Below are 14,574 nucleotides of genomic sequence, written 5' to 3' on the forward strand. Positions count from 1 at the left end.
CACCTATACAACCCAATCTAACCTAATATTTCACTCTCATTCACAACCAAATTCAACCTAACTTTTAATTAAATAGATATAATTTATAATTATTACAAATATAAATAAAAAAATCTTAAGATGATAAGTTTATGAACCAATAATATTATATCAGATTCGTATTTTAAAAAATACATATTTTTTAAAGAAACTCTGTTTTTTATAAAATTTGTAACGAAATGTTCGTAAATAAATTTAAATAAGACTATGTTTTAGTTACTTTCAGAAAATTAAATAACTTATGTTATTAAGTAAAATTCAATTTTTATGTTAAACTAATTGTTGAAACAAAAAAGGAAAAAAGAAAAAGAAATATACACCAATGAATAACTGTCATTTGGCATGGAAATTTGTTGCAAACTAGTTTGCTAGAGTGAATGGTTCGTAGAGATGCAACAAACAAAAGTAACTTTTTATTATTTTTTTATATGAACATGGCAACCCAAACCAATATTAGATGGCGATGTGAGTGGTCTAAATGGGGTGAGGACTGAGAAGGCTGGATGATGAAGATCATGAAGGATAAGGTGGCCGTCTCCAAGAATCATTAAAAACATTTGTTTCCTCCGTGCTCCTCCTAACTTAAAGTTGAAAATAGAAAGGTTAGCATTTAAGTCATGTACTACTTTGTTGCTCTAGCTAATTGCCACAAGCTTTGATATCTAAATAAATTTATAATTCCTTGTTGTGTCTAGATTCCTGTTGAAGCTGATAGCATAGACCAAATAATGTTATCTTCAATGGAGAACCACTCCATGCATTATTCGCTGGTGTGTCTTTTCCTTTTCCTGTTTTTTGGTTTTTGAAATATTTCAACGTGTTTGAGATGCCAAGAGTATTTGTAAGGATTTGAACCAACCACTTCTTTTTTTAGGGGCAAACACCATACCATTGACCACTAGGTCATGGGTCGGTGGGTATTTTCGGTAATATATATTTTAATCCCTAGAAACTTCTAAAATAACTAAGGATTTAGGAGGTCTTAGGGATTGTGACATCGTCAATCATCGACGATGTCAAATGACTTTCGGTCGTGTCACCAAAAATATTGAATCTCTATGGGTTACGGGGTTTGTTTCTCGTAAGTGGGGGATCGATGGCATTGTCCCTTCTGGTGTCTATGGTTTTTCTTGCGCGTGAAGAATGTCAACGCAAAAGAATAATGGAGATATTAAGGCGTGTCTTTGGAAGAACTACCCAACTCCAAGTACATGCACAAATGCACAAGATAGTAATGATATTAGTTTGCGCTTTTTTTAGTATTGAGTTCTCGGTTTTAAAAAGCGAGAGGCGAAGAAAAGCGAGCCAGACGCAAAAGCGAATGCTTTTTGTACACGAGGCAAACATATATATATAATTTTTATATATGTACATATCATGAGTTTCTAGCATCCCGACCCATAATGTAGCTATATTTAAGCATTATATATGATTTAATATATAAACTACCTACACATACAATCTAAAAAACATTTTGTACAACATTTAGATGCTTAAAAACCACTTGCGTACTAAAGGCGAGCGCCTCAACTTCGCTTTAGGTGGCTTTTCGCCTAAAAATCTCGCCTCAAGCTAGCCTTGACTAGCTTAAAGCGAAGAGGCCCTCACCTTAGGTCGCCTCTCGCCTCCGGCACACTTTTTTAAACCAAGATTAAGTTAAATACATCATATTTCAAGGAAACTTGTAATGTTTAAAGCCTAGAAGTCTTGCAATTCAAACAATAGCATAAAGAAGGTATATCATACAGTGAAGTGATCATGTTTCCATACAAATTTAAGGCGGCCCGAATAATTTCGCCTACTTAACATAGTAAGGAAGGTCAAGAACATAAAGAAGAAAATAAGCCCAAATGACACCAGAGATCCCACCAAAGAAGAACCCACCAGTAAACTTGGCCCACCCGTCGGCTGTTTGAAGCTGGTCCGGCTCCTTCTTCCTCCCGGTCAAGGTCAACGATGGTGCAATTGACGGCTCGCCTTCTTTAAACGATGCAATCCCGTACATTGTCAAGCAAATGCTAAGAATTACAACCAGCCCGCCTGCAGCTAGTGATCCGGCTGCACCTGCATACTCTGTGTTCCTTAATGGGCCGGCCTTTACAAATGGGCCCACTAGAAAGAACCCGTGGGCTAGCCCGACCTCAATGCCACGAAGCAAGGGGTTCACCGCAGTCCTGTATCCGGGAAGGTTTGAGAGGTACCATGCGATTAACGGGCTTGATGTCACTGGAGTCTCGAGGCTTCCAATGAACGGGTCGCCATTGATGGGCTGGATCACTTGGTAATTAGACTGCACAATTTTATCATATTAGACAAATGGAAGTACAAAATTCAAAGAGATAAAATATGTGATTATATGTTCATGAGTTCAACATAAACATTATTTTTAAAGGTAGTCAATTTCAACTCATTACTACAAAGGGTTAATACTTAATATTTAATACAACCAATTTTCTCTTACTTTAGAAAGAAAATAAAATCACTCAACCTAATTTTGATATATTAAAGTCACTAAATCTGTAAAAACATACATACAAAGAATTTTGATATATTGGTCAAAATTTAATAAAATGACATAAAAAAGAAAGGAATTATATCATCTTATTTTGACAAATTTAAGAGTTAACAAGTTATTATTATTTTTTTAAAATATTCAAAAGCATGGTGTTTTATACAAGTTGAAGGACTTTAACATACAAAATTTAGTTTAGTGAAAAATAAAAAAAGTATCTTGGTTTTTTATGGTATTAAGTTATTAATACTAATACAGAAATCAGAAACAAAACATCAAAACATGAAAATTTGATTCATAATGCATTATTTCTCTATATAAAAGTTAAAAGATATTGAATTTAAATCTCAAAAAAAAAAAAAGAAAAAAAGAATTACCTTCTCACTTTGAACAGCTTTGATGGTGGAGGAAGATCTCCTGGTAGAAGGGAAGGCCCTAAGAGGTGAACCAGAAAGGCCTTTGGGTGCAACCGGCCTTGTGGTGGTCAATGAAGAGGTCAAGCCAGTCTTGAGCTGGAGGCTAGCCATGGCTGGTGCTTGTTGTGATCAGTTAGTTTCTGACTTTCTTCAGTTTTGAGTGACTTATTATTAATCTTATTATGACCAAGAGATTTGTGGGATGGCCTCCAAAGATGATTCTGTACACATGGGTGGCCCTTATTGGACAATGAATATTTGGATGGCTTGTCACCTTATCACATATCATGTGAGTAGATAATGTAGTCTATGGATGACATTTGTTATGGTCAGTGACTGTATATATAATAAAGAAAATAAAAATATAGATATTCAATAATCAATATGATTGGTAACATAATAAAATTGATTGAATAAAGTTAAAGAGATCCTTGGGTTGGGTGATTTTCAAATTTATAAGCCCAGTTTCATTTTATAATGGGCCTAACCGCAGCCCAGTTATGGTTTGGTGTTACTTTCACTTAGGAAGTAAGGGTGTAAAAGAGTCTAGACGAGCAGGCTGCCAGCTAGACTCGTTTAACTTAAAAGAGTCAGAACTCGGCTAGCGGCCAGTTTTTGAAACTCGAGCTCGTTTATTTTGATTTTTTAAATATTTTATTTATGCAAATGTATACTTATTTTCTTTTATATATTTGTGATTATAGTTTTAATATATAGCATAATATATTATTTATTTATGATCATAAATATGAATATATGTATATATTAAATAAGAATTCTATAAATAATGTCCATTTGGGTTTGCCGAGCCCACCTTGATGAGCTCCCAAGTTGCTCGACTCGGTAACACTCCCACTTCCACTCACAGAAACGCTCCAGCGCATGAATGATGCTGAAATTGTCAAGGCGGACTTTGTTCCCCGTTGAAGGTGGATTAGCTCCGCGGCCTCCACCAGTGGTATGTTTCTCATTTGGTTAGTGTTTAGGGCCTACTTTTCAATCCTAGCTATGGAATAAAAGCTCCCAAACACTTGTTATCTGTAAATAACTGGGAGGTCAAATGAGCTCGAGAAAAAAATCCGCTGCAAGTATTTCTAACGTGTACAGCCTTTAAACTCGCTTTGTTCAAAAATCTAGATAACTGGTTGAACAAAATTGCTTTGTATTCATCGTTAACACAACGATATTATATAAGTTCTTCAGCAATGCCAACCCGTACAAAAGATGATCAAACGAAATGGCTTCGACCCATGTCCTATCTTGCCATCTATGCTTTTGTGTTTTATATTAAACTAACATTTACTTTAGAACATGACATAAAATAGGATATAAACAGATAATGCCACATAAAAAATTAACTAGAAAAGTACAAAATAACAGAGTATATTAACTATGTAACATTATTTTTGTATTAATAATGTAATTCTCATAAGGAATTAACCAACCTACTTTTTTCACAAATCGGTACGCTAACGCTTTTTAGCATTTCAAAAGGCAATTTCAGACCAAAAACTTGACCAACAACTGAAAACCACGATACCAAGTATTGCTCGTTTCTGTTTTCGGTTGCTGAGTTCTCACCAGCAAGAAGTAGCTTCATCCACTCACTTGTCCCACACGGATGTAACGTGTACCATGGTCTATTCAAATACGGGTGCTCCTACATTACAAATAAAGTGAAAGCATAAATGAACTTTAAACAATTATGTGAAATAGAGTATTAATTATTACATGCAAAATAATCAATGAATTTGAGGTAAATAAAAACTTACTTGTTGAGTTATAAAGGTCCATTTGGATTCTGTCATCACCTTGGCGGATTCGGTTGGTAGATTCTTTTCGAGTCCATCCTTGTTCAAAGGTTGCCCATCTGCACATTTTTACAAACACAGGTTTCGAAAATCATAAAGACCGAAAATGTAACTAATTTTGAATGTAATTAGGGATCAAATAAACGACACGACAAAAATCAGGTTTTGAGTTAGCATCATTTATAAAAAAAATGGGTCGTGTTTGGTTAAACAGGTCGACCCACTAAACCGTTTATGACCCGTTTAACCCAGTTTTTGCATCCTACCAACCAGATTAACATGTTTACAACTTCATTATTCTTACGTGCCAACCTGTTAGCACATTTAGATAAAACGTTAACGGTTCATGTTCAGTTTACACAATTTTAAGTGGGTGCGGGTTAGGGTTGATAATTTTTACACATAACAGATTGACCAATTCAACCTGCCTATTAGTTTCAAGAATATTAAAAACAAGAGTTTTCAAGATTCATGAAGCCATTTAAGAACCCAACCAGACCCGTTCGGGACAGCACCATAAGTACCCGTTGGCCGTTACAATCCAAATATGTAGTGACCCGTTACCCAACCTGCTCATCTTGCCACATATACACGTTAAATCACACGCGCGTAGAGATTAACATACCACTACTGCGTGCACGAAAGTAGAGCACCGGAACACCGTACGAAGAACTGTATACAACATGAAAATCATACCAACATCCATCATCATCATCACCAGTACTCTGCACCTTCAAAATTCAAACTAATTTTCATCAAGATTCCAAAATATTCAATAATACTAATAATCAAACATGTATACCAAAGTGGCATCATCAACAGGTTCTTCATAATCAATTGAACTACATTCACAGTGTTCTTCCTGCATAAAAAAAATGAAGATCAAATCAGGGGTGCAACCGAGCTGATCAGCTCGTGAGCTACTCGGGATCGAATCGATAAAAAACTTGAAACGAGCCTAGATCCCAAGACTCAAATAAAGCTTGTTTACTTATCTACAAACCCGAGCTCAAGCCTTGTGTATTTTTAAGTTTTAACGTTTGGACTTCTATGTATTAATTTCACCTTGCACAGCCGAGCTCGAGCCGAGCTTTGAATCGTTTAAAGTATGCACGAGCTTGAGCGGAGCTTAGGCACGTTTAAGATTTTTCTCAAAATAAATAAAAATATTTAAAAAATATAAAATTAATTAATAAATAACAAACGAGCAGAACCCAAGCGGAGCCTGAGGTTGAACAAACAACTCATGAGCCGAGCTCAAGCTTTAAAAATGATTTCGTAAGTTAAAAGGAGCCTAGTCAAGCTTGGACTCGGCTCGTTTAATATTTACTAATTAATTTATATACTTTCTTACTTATTCTTATATATTTTGAGAAAACCATTAAACAAGCCTAAGCTCCGCTCGAGCTCGTGTATTATCTTAAAAAAAGTCAAAGCTTGGCTCGAGCTCGGTTGTGCAAGGTGAAACTAATACATAGAAGATTTAGATTGCAAATTGAGTGTGTTTGAATGCAATTTATGTGACTAATGATTCTAATGTAAAAGTCAAACCTTGAGAGATCTTTGACTTTTAAAGAAGACATTCTGTAAAGACAAATATCCTTCAGTGGTTTCATGGGCTGCAACCCCTAATCTGTTTGAGCAATCAACCCATAACCATTCGGGATAACCGGAATTGAAGGTGTTCCAGTTGGTAGCAAAAGCTTTAGCGGCGATTTGGTAATTGGTTGACGAGAGGCTTCCGTCGCATTCTCTATTACTCATTTCTCTAACTGTGGACCTCAGATATACGCTATCTGATGTTGATGAACCGGTGGCTTCAATTTCCACTGTAAGGCAAAGTGTTCTTTGCTGAAAATACTCTATTATGTATATAAAAAAGAAAGGCAGTCTGTTTTTTGGAAGATTACTAGAAAAATAAAAATTGCCGCACACTCTAAAATAAACACAATTATAGAATTATAGTGGAATGCATTATGTCCAAGAAAATTGAAATAGTTAAAAAAAGTTGATTGTGGAATTCTAAACCACAGAATGTTGATGCAGAAACCATTAATAAACTTTTGATGCTTTAATTTTTGTCCAATTTTTTTTTCCAGTTCCGAGGCGACACAACAGGCTTCTTCTGATTGTCGAAGATGGTGCATGCGTGCCTTTTGACACTTATATACATTATTAACTTTAAAAGAGCGGATAACAATTGTTAAAAGGTTCAGCACAAGCCTGCCCGCCCACCGGACCCGTAACTTTAAGAGAAAAGTAACAGTATAGGTATAACTATGTCACACATCACAAATCATAACTACCAAGCATCAACTAACGAGAATCAAAATCAAACAAAAACATAATTAATTAATTAATTAATAATAGCACACAAAATGTAAATTTCAATTTCAATTACTACATCAACCCTAGCCACCAGTGACCCCTAATTTCAATCCTAATTGCACAAAATCATCTACACAGAAACGTAATTACAATCCAAATCTGAACCACAAGACAAGTTCAAGCCACCTATTTTAACCACAAACACTGAACTCAAACAATCAAGACACCAAGTATCAGATCTAGAAAAAAAAAACGCTAACTTAATAATACCTGATAAGAGTAGTGGAACTTTGATGATGAGAGGTGACCCAATATGAAGGAGATGAGGGCAATATGGTAATTTTTCCTTTCCTTTCCATTCTCTTAAAGAAAACTTTAAAACACAGTCTTCATCCCTCACTTTCCTTTCCTTTCCTTTCCTTTCCTTTCCTTTCCTTTCCTTTCGTTTCCTTTCTCTTCAAAGTAATGATTTAGTTGATAAAATTTCCGAGCTGGCCTAGTTGGTTTGTACTTGTACCGAATTAATAGGGCTGTTTAAAAAGCCCACAGCTCGAGGCTGACTCGAAGCTCGCTCGATTTCTAAACGAGCCTAGCTCGAGCCAACTCGATTAAGTTCAAGCTCGAGCACACCCTGGCTCGACTCGACTCGGCTCGTTTACATCCCTAGTAACGGAAATCAATAAAAATGAGTACCGATATCTGTATAAATGGATATGGTACCTGTTTTTGTACCACTTTATGTTTTTTTCCCTCAAATCTCCAGCAATGTTGGTACCAATACAAATAACAAATAAGTTGAATCGACGCGTGTACCGGTACATGTACGAGTATGTTACAGGTACCAAATTGACTAAATCGGTATAAGTAACAATATTGCTAATACCACAATCAAAAAATTTCTAGACGAATAATTAGTTTTTTTTTTTTGGGTTACACCTACAGAAACATGATCAAATACATTTTATTCTTAACATGAAAACAGTGAGAACCAATTTGTTGTTATTATTAGGTTTATTTTTATAGGTGTTTGTTGTTATTTTTTGTTCGTATTTGCTAGTTTTCGATTATGAGACGTTATAAGTATTTGCTGATTTATATTTTGTTGTTATTATTAGATTTTTTCTTTTGCTGTTATAAGTATTTGTTGGTATTTGCTGTTATTATTTTGTTCTTGATTTTGATTATTTTGTTGTATTTTTTAGGTTTTTTTCTTTGTTATTATAAATCATTGTTTATGTAGATTGGTATTGTAGTTGGTATTGTTTCTTACGTTCTCATTTTTTTATAAATTATTATTATTTCCTACGTTCTCATGTTAAGATTAAAATGCACATGAACCTTCCCTACACCTAGATATGTGAAAAAATCAAGTGTTTTAAAAAGTATACAGTAACTTTGATTGTAATCGACAAGTTTCTAGTTTAATGTACAGAAGTCTCTTTTTTTTTTCCTTCTAAAAGTACAAATAATGGAAGAAGAAAATGATGAAAAATATGCGGAGTGTAAACTAGCCAATAAAATAAGTAATAGTCTTCGATTTCAATAGGGATGAGCACGGTATCGTACAGATATCGAAAATAACCGATGCCGAAAATCATCAAATCTTGGTACCAGTGCCAAATCGAATGGTATCGGTACGGTATCAGGACAGTACCGGTATTGAAGGTCAAATTTCGGGATATACCGGTACCGTACCGATCCCGAAACTCAAAACTTTGGTACCGATTCGGTACCAAATCGGTACCGATTTCGGCACCGGTACCGAATTTGCTCATCCTAGTCTTCAAAATCATTTTCTACGGTCCAAATTTCACAAAAAAAGTAACAACATTATTATATAGTGGGTATTTTTGGCAAAACTAACTGGTGGGGCGGTGATTGGAAGCTAGTAGCTGGTAGCTGTAGTTTTTCAAAAATATTTAGGTGTTTGGCAGAATAACTAAGCTTTCATAAAATGTATAAAATGACCAAAAATATGCATAATTAAAAAAACAAAATATTAAATGTATATATCTTGAAGGTTATTTAAGTAATTTTAAATACTAAAAACTTGTAGTCTTTTTGTAAACGTTACTAGTAGGAGTTTCAAACTTTTATCCTAACCTAAAAGATTCAAACTCTTTCAACCAAATTAGACTTTTAATCAAATATGAGTTTTTTCTTAAAAGCTTAAAGCTAGAAACTTCTAAAAAACTCCATACCAAACATATCCAGTGTGTATCAAATATATGTAATACACACTATTGCACATATGCGCTATGCACTATACATACGAGAGTTTTTTTTAAACAATATCAACATATAAGAATAATGAAAAAAAAAACAAAGTAAAAAATTATATACATATATATTATTTGACCTCATCCCTATATATATAATATTGATATTTTCAAGGAGTTTCGAAGTTTTTTTTTCTTTAAGAGGAATATATATATATTCCCAAAACCTAAATCTATTGAGTTTTGGAGACCTCCTTATATAGAGAAAACCTCCCAAAACTCAAAAGACAATAAAGACAAGGCCAAAGAAAAGGGAAAAAACCGCCTCACACCTTATAAAGTCCAGCACTCCACCTAGACGCTTGCGCGCCCAGGAGCAACGCTGGACTTGGGGGGCTTGTAGGGGTATGGTACTAAAACCCGGTTCTACGACCCTAAATCTATTATGTTTGGCTTATTTTATTACATGGACTAATACAATGTTATTGGGCTGAGGGGGTTTTGTGGAGGTAACCCTAACTGGGCCAGGCCCATTAGGGTACCATGATGGTGGCCATGAGACTCTCTATATAAGGAGGTCTCCACCTCCTTATCAAAGGGTCATGCTCAATAAGAGCCACCACCACTTTTTTGTGTCTGTGAACAAGAAATCCTCAGGATATCTTAACAGTCACCTCCACACCCCCAAAAAACCATTGCAGGTCTCAAGCAGCTGAAGAAGAAGATCAAGACGTGGTTCGTTCATCTCGAAAATCCGTGGAAACATCGTCATAGATCGGGTCAGATTTCATTTCGTGTTTCGACATTATGAAATTTTCCTTTCACATAAAAAATAATCTCAAACTCCTTATTCCTTTACAAAAGTTTAATAAGTTATAAATTAAAGAAATTAAACAAATCCAAACACCCCTTAAAAGAAACCTAAAACCATCTCGAAGCACAAACGACAAAACCCACCCACTCCAATTGATAAGAAAAACCCTACTTACTCGCGAGTTTGATTATTTTCATTTATAAAAAGACAGAACGGACAAAGCGAATGAATATTTTATATTTTCCAATATGAATTTAATTAGAGGTTAGGAGTTCAAGGCTTCAAGCAATATATAATCTAAAATTTAGTCTTTCAATCTTATTTTATTTTTCAAAACATTATCTAAACACTATTTGTGTAATTAACTAAATAATAACTAATAAATTAATAATCTTATTACAATAAATAACAGGAGAAAGTTAATATAAAACTAAAAAGATGTGCTAGCCTTACGAAATGAAAAGAAAAACCACGTGATGGTATTTTAGCAAGTGGAAAATTAAAAAAGCATAGTTTTATTACTGAAAATTTTGTATAAATTAATTTTATTACTTATAAACATAACTCGCTACTAGTCCATGTAATTACAGTACTACATTATAATATGCAGTTACGATACATGCTTCTTGATCATCTATCGATCGAGCCTGTTCGCTACTTTGCCATTGATTTCAATGGTTCGAATGAAAGTGTGTTTGCAAGGGAGGCCAAACGTTAATAGGGTTTAAGGAGGGTTGTTTGGGGTTATATGATAGAACCTGATTGAGTGATTCGTGTCGTCAGAAGACACATACCCTTGAAAATAGACTACATCAATAGAGCATTTTATTTAAAAATGAAACAATCTGGTGGTTCCAAAGGGGGAGGAGAGCAACCAGATCGCGACACCTCATTTTTTTTGGTAGACAATTATATATATAGTTAGATACAAATACTCTCAAGATTTTTCGTTACGACATTTGACGCATATACTAAGTCCACATATATTCATCTCGAAGTAAGCATGCGCCTCAATTCTTTTTGGTTCGGGTTGGTCAACGCTCAGTTAATCAAATAATCATAACCATAACCTTTAGTTAATCCCGGTTATCGGTTAATTAGGTTTGGTTAAGATTCAGTTATCAGTTGACAGGTAAGGTCTGCTCACCCTAGCTGTTTACAACACATTAAATTTATGGGAAAATTCCCAAAATGACCTTTTTGAGGAGAGAGAAATGGGTAAATAGCCCTAAATTCCTATACATTCGCAAAATAGCCCACCAAATTTGGACTAAGGATACGAGATCTGGAAAAATCTTTAGACCAATAGAATTCTGACAAGTGTCAAACTTTTTCAAAATTCGACGGTTTTTTTTCAAATGTTGGGACCCGTCCATATTTTCCATTAAATGTTCTTCTAAAAAAACAGTCTTTTCCAACGATTTAATAATTTTTCCTAACGGATCCCCTCAGCTTCCAAAAACATGGGAAATTATGCCTTCAAATTCAGTCTTTCAAGACGCATTTCGGGTGAATTTTTACTAAGAAGACCATAGATTTATAAGTATTTAGGAACCCGTCCATATTATTTCACTAAAATTATTCTCCAAAGCTTTCTTGCCAGACAGATTATATATGTTTCTTATCTGACCCCTACAAATTTTAAACACATGGAAAATGTGCTATTTAATTTTGTCGTTCAAGACACTTATTTGGTAAATTTGTACAAAAGGGATGATATTTTTGCAAATATTGAGGGACCCGTCCATATTTCTTCACTAAATCTTAATATTAAAAGTTGTCTTAACAGACGGTTTATTAAGGATTCTTATCTGATCCATACAAATTATGAACACATGGAAAAACGTGCTTTACAAATTTATCTTTCAAGACACAAATCTTTTTTAATTTGTACTAAGGAGACGATTATGTAGTTCAATCTTATTTGTCCGTCCATATTTACATTATATGTATCATCCTTTTTTTTGCACGACATGTATCATCTTCTTCATAATTCATTAATATCTTCATTTATGAAAAGAAATGCAAGGAAAATAAAGTTTTCTTTTCTTATCTTTTCTTTTGGTATCTTCTCTTTCTTTTAATTTTATTTTCCTTCTAAACCTTTCCAATTTGAAAAGATACTAATTCTTGTATTTTACTAGATCATTTTCTCTTCCCTTCCATCATTTTCTTTATTTTAATGAAACTCGGGAACACCATTTTAATATTTTCCTTCATTTTCCTTTCTTAAATGAAACTCGAGAACACAACATATTTTTTTCATCCCTCGTTTTCCTTCCATTTCCTCCTTTAAATGAAACTCGGGAACACACTGTAAGTCTTGAATCAAAATCAATAACCTCCACTTGATCACCCCTCTCAAACTTCATGATTTTAAACCATAGCAAACGGTTTAAACTTCCGAATGTTTAAACCATAGCAAACGGTTTTGATTAAAGACCTAGAGTTGATGAAGATATGTGAATGGATTATGAGGAAGATGATACATATAGTGTAAAAATGGACGGACAAGTAAGATTGAAGAACATGTAGGTCCCAAAACGACCACCGAACGGTTTTGCTCTCGATAGACGTGTCGAGACGGGTGCGGTAAATCAAACGATCGAACAAAAATATAAAGATAATAAGTATAGTGAATGACTCCGTAATCGGTTAAAAGATTTATATAATAAACTAAGAACCAACCCACCCAAGGTGAGCTCCCCTTGGGTGGTGATTTACATCTTACAAAACACACTAAAATAGAAATACAAGTCCATATTTATAGCATAATACAAGTAAACTAGAAGATCTCTTCACCGTTGAAGCTAAATGCGTGTTCATGAAGCTCTCGTTTCGTGTCCGGTTTCTCGTCGGCTTTAATTATTAACTTGACCTTAAAATATATAATGGTTTCGTAATTTGATATCGCAAGTCACAAATATTGGCCTTACAATCACCCCCTTGACTTATGATATCAAAACATTGTCGAACCGTGTCTCGCATCTTCACGAATCAACCTGATAAAGCCGAAGCCTCTTCGATCACCCCCTAAAGGTATGATCCACCTAATTCATTCATGAAGGAGTTATCGCTTCTTTATCCATCTTGGATCTTCAAGCACTATAGGTTTAGAAGAACTACCGGGGATCACGATCAAATGAACAAAGCTTGTTATTTCCTCTTTAAGTCCAAATTCGTATCCAATTTGTTCAAAGTTCACCACCTTCTCGAACGCCTCGAAAATAACGTAGAAATAACATGCTTTTAACACGGTCCAACAACGATGAAAACCCGAGCAAATATTGACTTTCTTCAGTTTGGTCAATCCCGAACATATAATTATTTATCGGCTTGAACCGGCTCTAAATAGCTTAGAAAAAGTGAATAAAATAAGTGGGCTCACCAAAAATAAATGTTGGACTAGAACCATGACCAGCCCAACACATACTTAACCCAATCCACGTTATTTTAACACCATTCAAGGCCCAAACCAACCCAAGCCCAAGACCCATACATATTAGGGCACAAAGACAAGTGAACTTATTATCAACATGGCAGCCTACCATCACCACCCAGCCGCCATTCCGGCCACGGGAGCCCCACCGGAAAATGGATTCCGGCCACCATCGCCGGAATTATTTTTTTTTGAACTCCATTTCCGATCACCACTCCCAAACATTGTCGCCGTTCACCACAACCACTTGAAACCTTAAGCCACCAGCCGCCATTTACCTTGCCCATTCATTTCCGGCCGCCGGAATCCGGTGACAAGCCGACTGTAGGCAAAACGCGCCTCGGAACCCAAATCTGGCTACTACCGCCGCCATCTTTTATCACACATTCACCAGCTACGCGCCGTCGGCCCATGCCGGAAAACCGATGGCCGGTAATTTTGCCGGAAAAACGACATCTGGTTCAAACCCATCCACCACCACTTCAAACACCGGCTCCACAGCCACCTGTCACCGCCGCCATCTTTCTTTCTTTCTTCGCCGGAAAAACTAACCGGAAAATGATATTTTTTTTATAACTCGAAACCCGGACAACCACCATCTACCACCGCTAGCAGTTACCGAAAAGAACCGTAGGGTCGCCGGATTTTCTGCGTATGGCGGAACGGTTCCCGAAACACCCGGATCCGGCACTTGTAGATCCCGAACATCCGAATCTACAAGAAGAATGCTTCAAACACGCTTATTTCCCACTTTATTTTCAAGATCTTCAAACTTTATTTTCAAAACTTCAACGGGTTTTAACGTCTCGGTTCGGGTAATAGCGGAAATAGAACCCGAATATTAAGTCGTCTGGATCACCGTTTCGAGTTAATTTTTATATCAGTCGACTCATATCCTCATTCTGATAAAAAAACCTTAAAACATTAGTTGAAATTAAGAAAAAAAATAACGTCGTTAATTCCTTTTTAACGGAGGACCGCTGAGGACAAACTTTC

The 14,574-nt window shown here is 35.4% G+C and overlaps 2 protein-coding genes across 2 annotated transcripts; both read right to left on the reverse strand.

Moving 5' to 3' along the window:
- Nucleotides 1–1,746: 1,746 nt before the first annotated feature.
- LOC143537503 (photosystem I reaction center subunit XI, chloroplastic-like) lies at nucleotides 1,747–3,128 on the reverse strand. Its single transcript, XM_077031260.1, has 2 exons — nucleotides 2,929–3,128; nucleotides 1,747–2,329 (listed from the first exon to the last, which is right to left on the reverse strand). Exons 1-2 carry the CDS (start codon nucleotides 3,076–3,078, stop codon nucleotides 1,838–1,840), a joined length of 642 nt encoding a protein of 213 aa, XP_076887375.1. The 5' UTR covers nucleotides 3,079–3,128; the 3' UTR covers nucleotides 1,747–1,837.
- A 1,108-nt stretch (nucleotides 3,129–4,236) lies between these two features.
- On the reverse strand, nucleotides 4,237–13,951 carry LOC143537458 (ubiquitin-like-conjugating enzyme ATG10). The gene is made up of 6 exons (XM_077031228.1): nucleotides 13,857–13,951; nucleotides 6,330–6,714; nucleotides 5,581–5,640; nucleotides 5,404–5,509; nucleotides 4,740–4,837; nucleotides 4,237–4,627 (listed from the first exon to the last, which is right to left on the reverse strand). Exons 1-6 carry the CDS (start codon nucleotides 13,949–13,951, stop codon nucleotides 4,394–4,396), a joined length of 978 nt encoding a protein of 325 aa, XP_076887343.1. The 3' UTR covers nucleotides 4,237–4,393.
- Nucleotides 13,952–14,574: the final 623 nt, after the last annotated feature.

This window comes from Bidens hawaiensis, unplaced genomic scaffold, assembly GCF_021521415.1.
Source record: "Bidens hawaiensis isolate Kalapana, Puna unplaced genomic scaffold, B.hawaiensis_p1.1 tig00011192_1, whole genome shotgun sequence".
Taxonomy (NCBI): Eukaryota; Viridiplantae; Streptophyta; class Magnoliopsida; order Asterales; family Asteraceae; genus Bidens; species Bidens hawaiensis.

Excerpts from the sequence above, each read along its gene's own strand:
- LOC143537458 (XM_077031228.1), bottom strand. The coding sequence starts at position 13,951 with ATGGCGGCGGTAGTAGCCAGATTTGGGTTCCGAGGCGCGTTTTGCCTA. Across the intron at positions 5,641-6,329 it reads AAAGTCAAAGATCTCTCAAG|GAAGAACACTGTGAATGTAG; the intron begins GTTTGACTTTTA and ends TTTTTTATGCAG. Across the intron at positions 4,838-5,403 it reads CTTTCGTGCACGCAGTAGTG|ATGGGCAACCTTTGAACAAG; the intron begins GTATGTTAATCT and ends AAAAATGTGCAG.
- LOC143537503 (XM_077031260.1), bottom strand. The coding sequence starts at position 3,078 with ATGGCTAGCCTCCAGCTCAAGACTGGCTTGACCTCTTCATTGACCACC. Across the intron at positions 2,330-2,928 it reads AAGCTGTTCAAAGTGAGAAG|TCTAATTACCAAGTGATCCA; the intron begins GTAATTCTTTTT and ends AAAATTGTGCAG.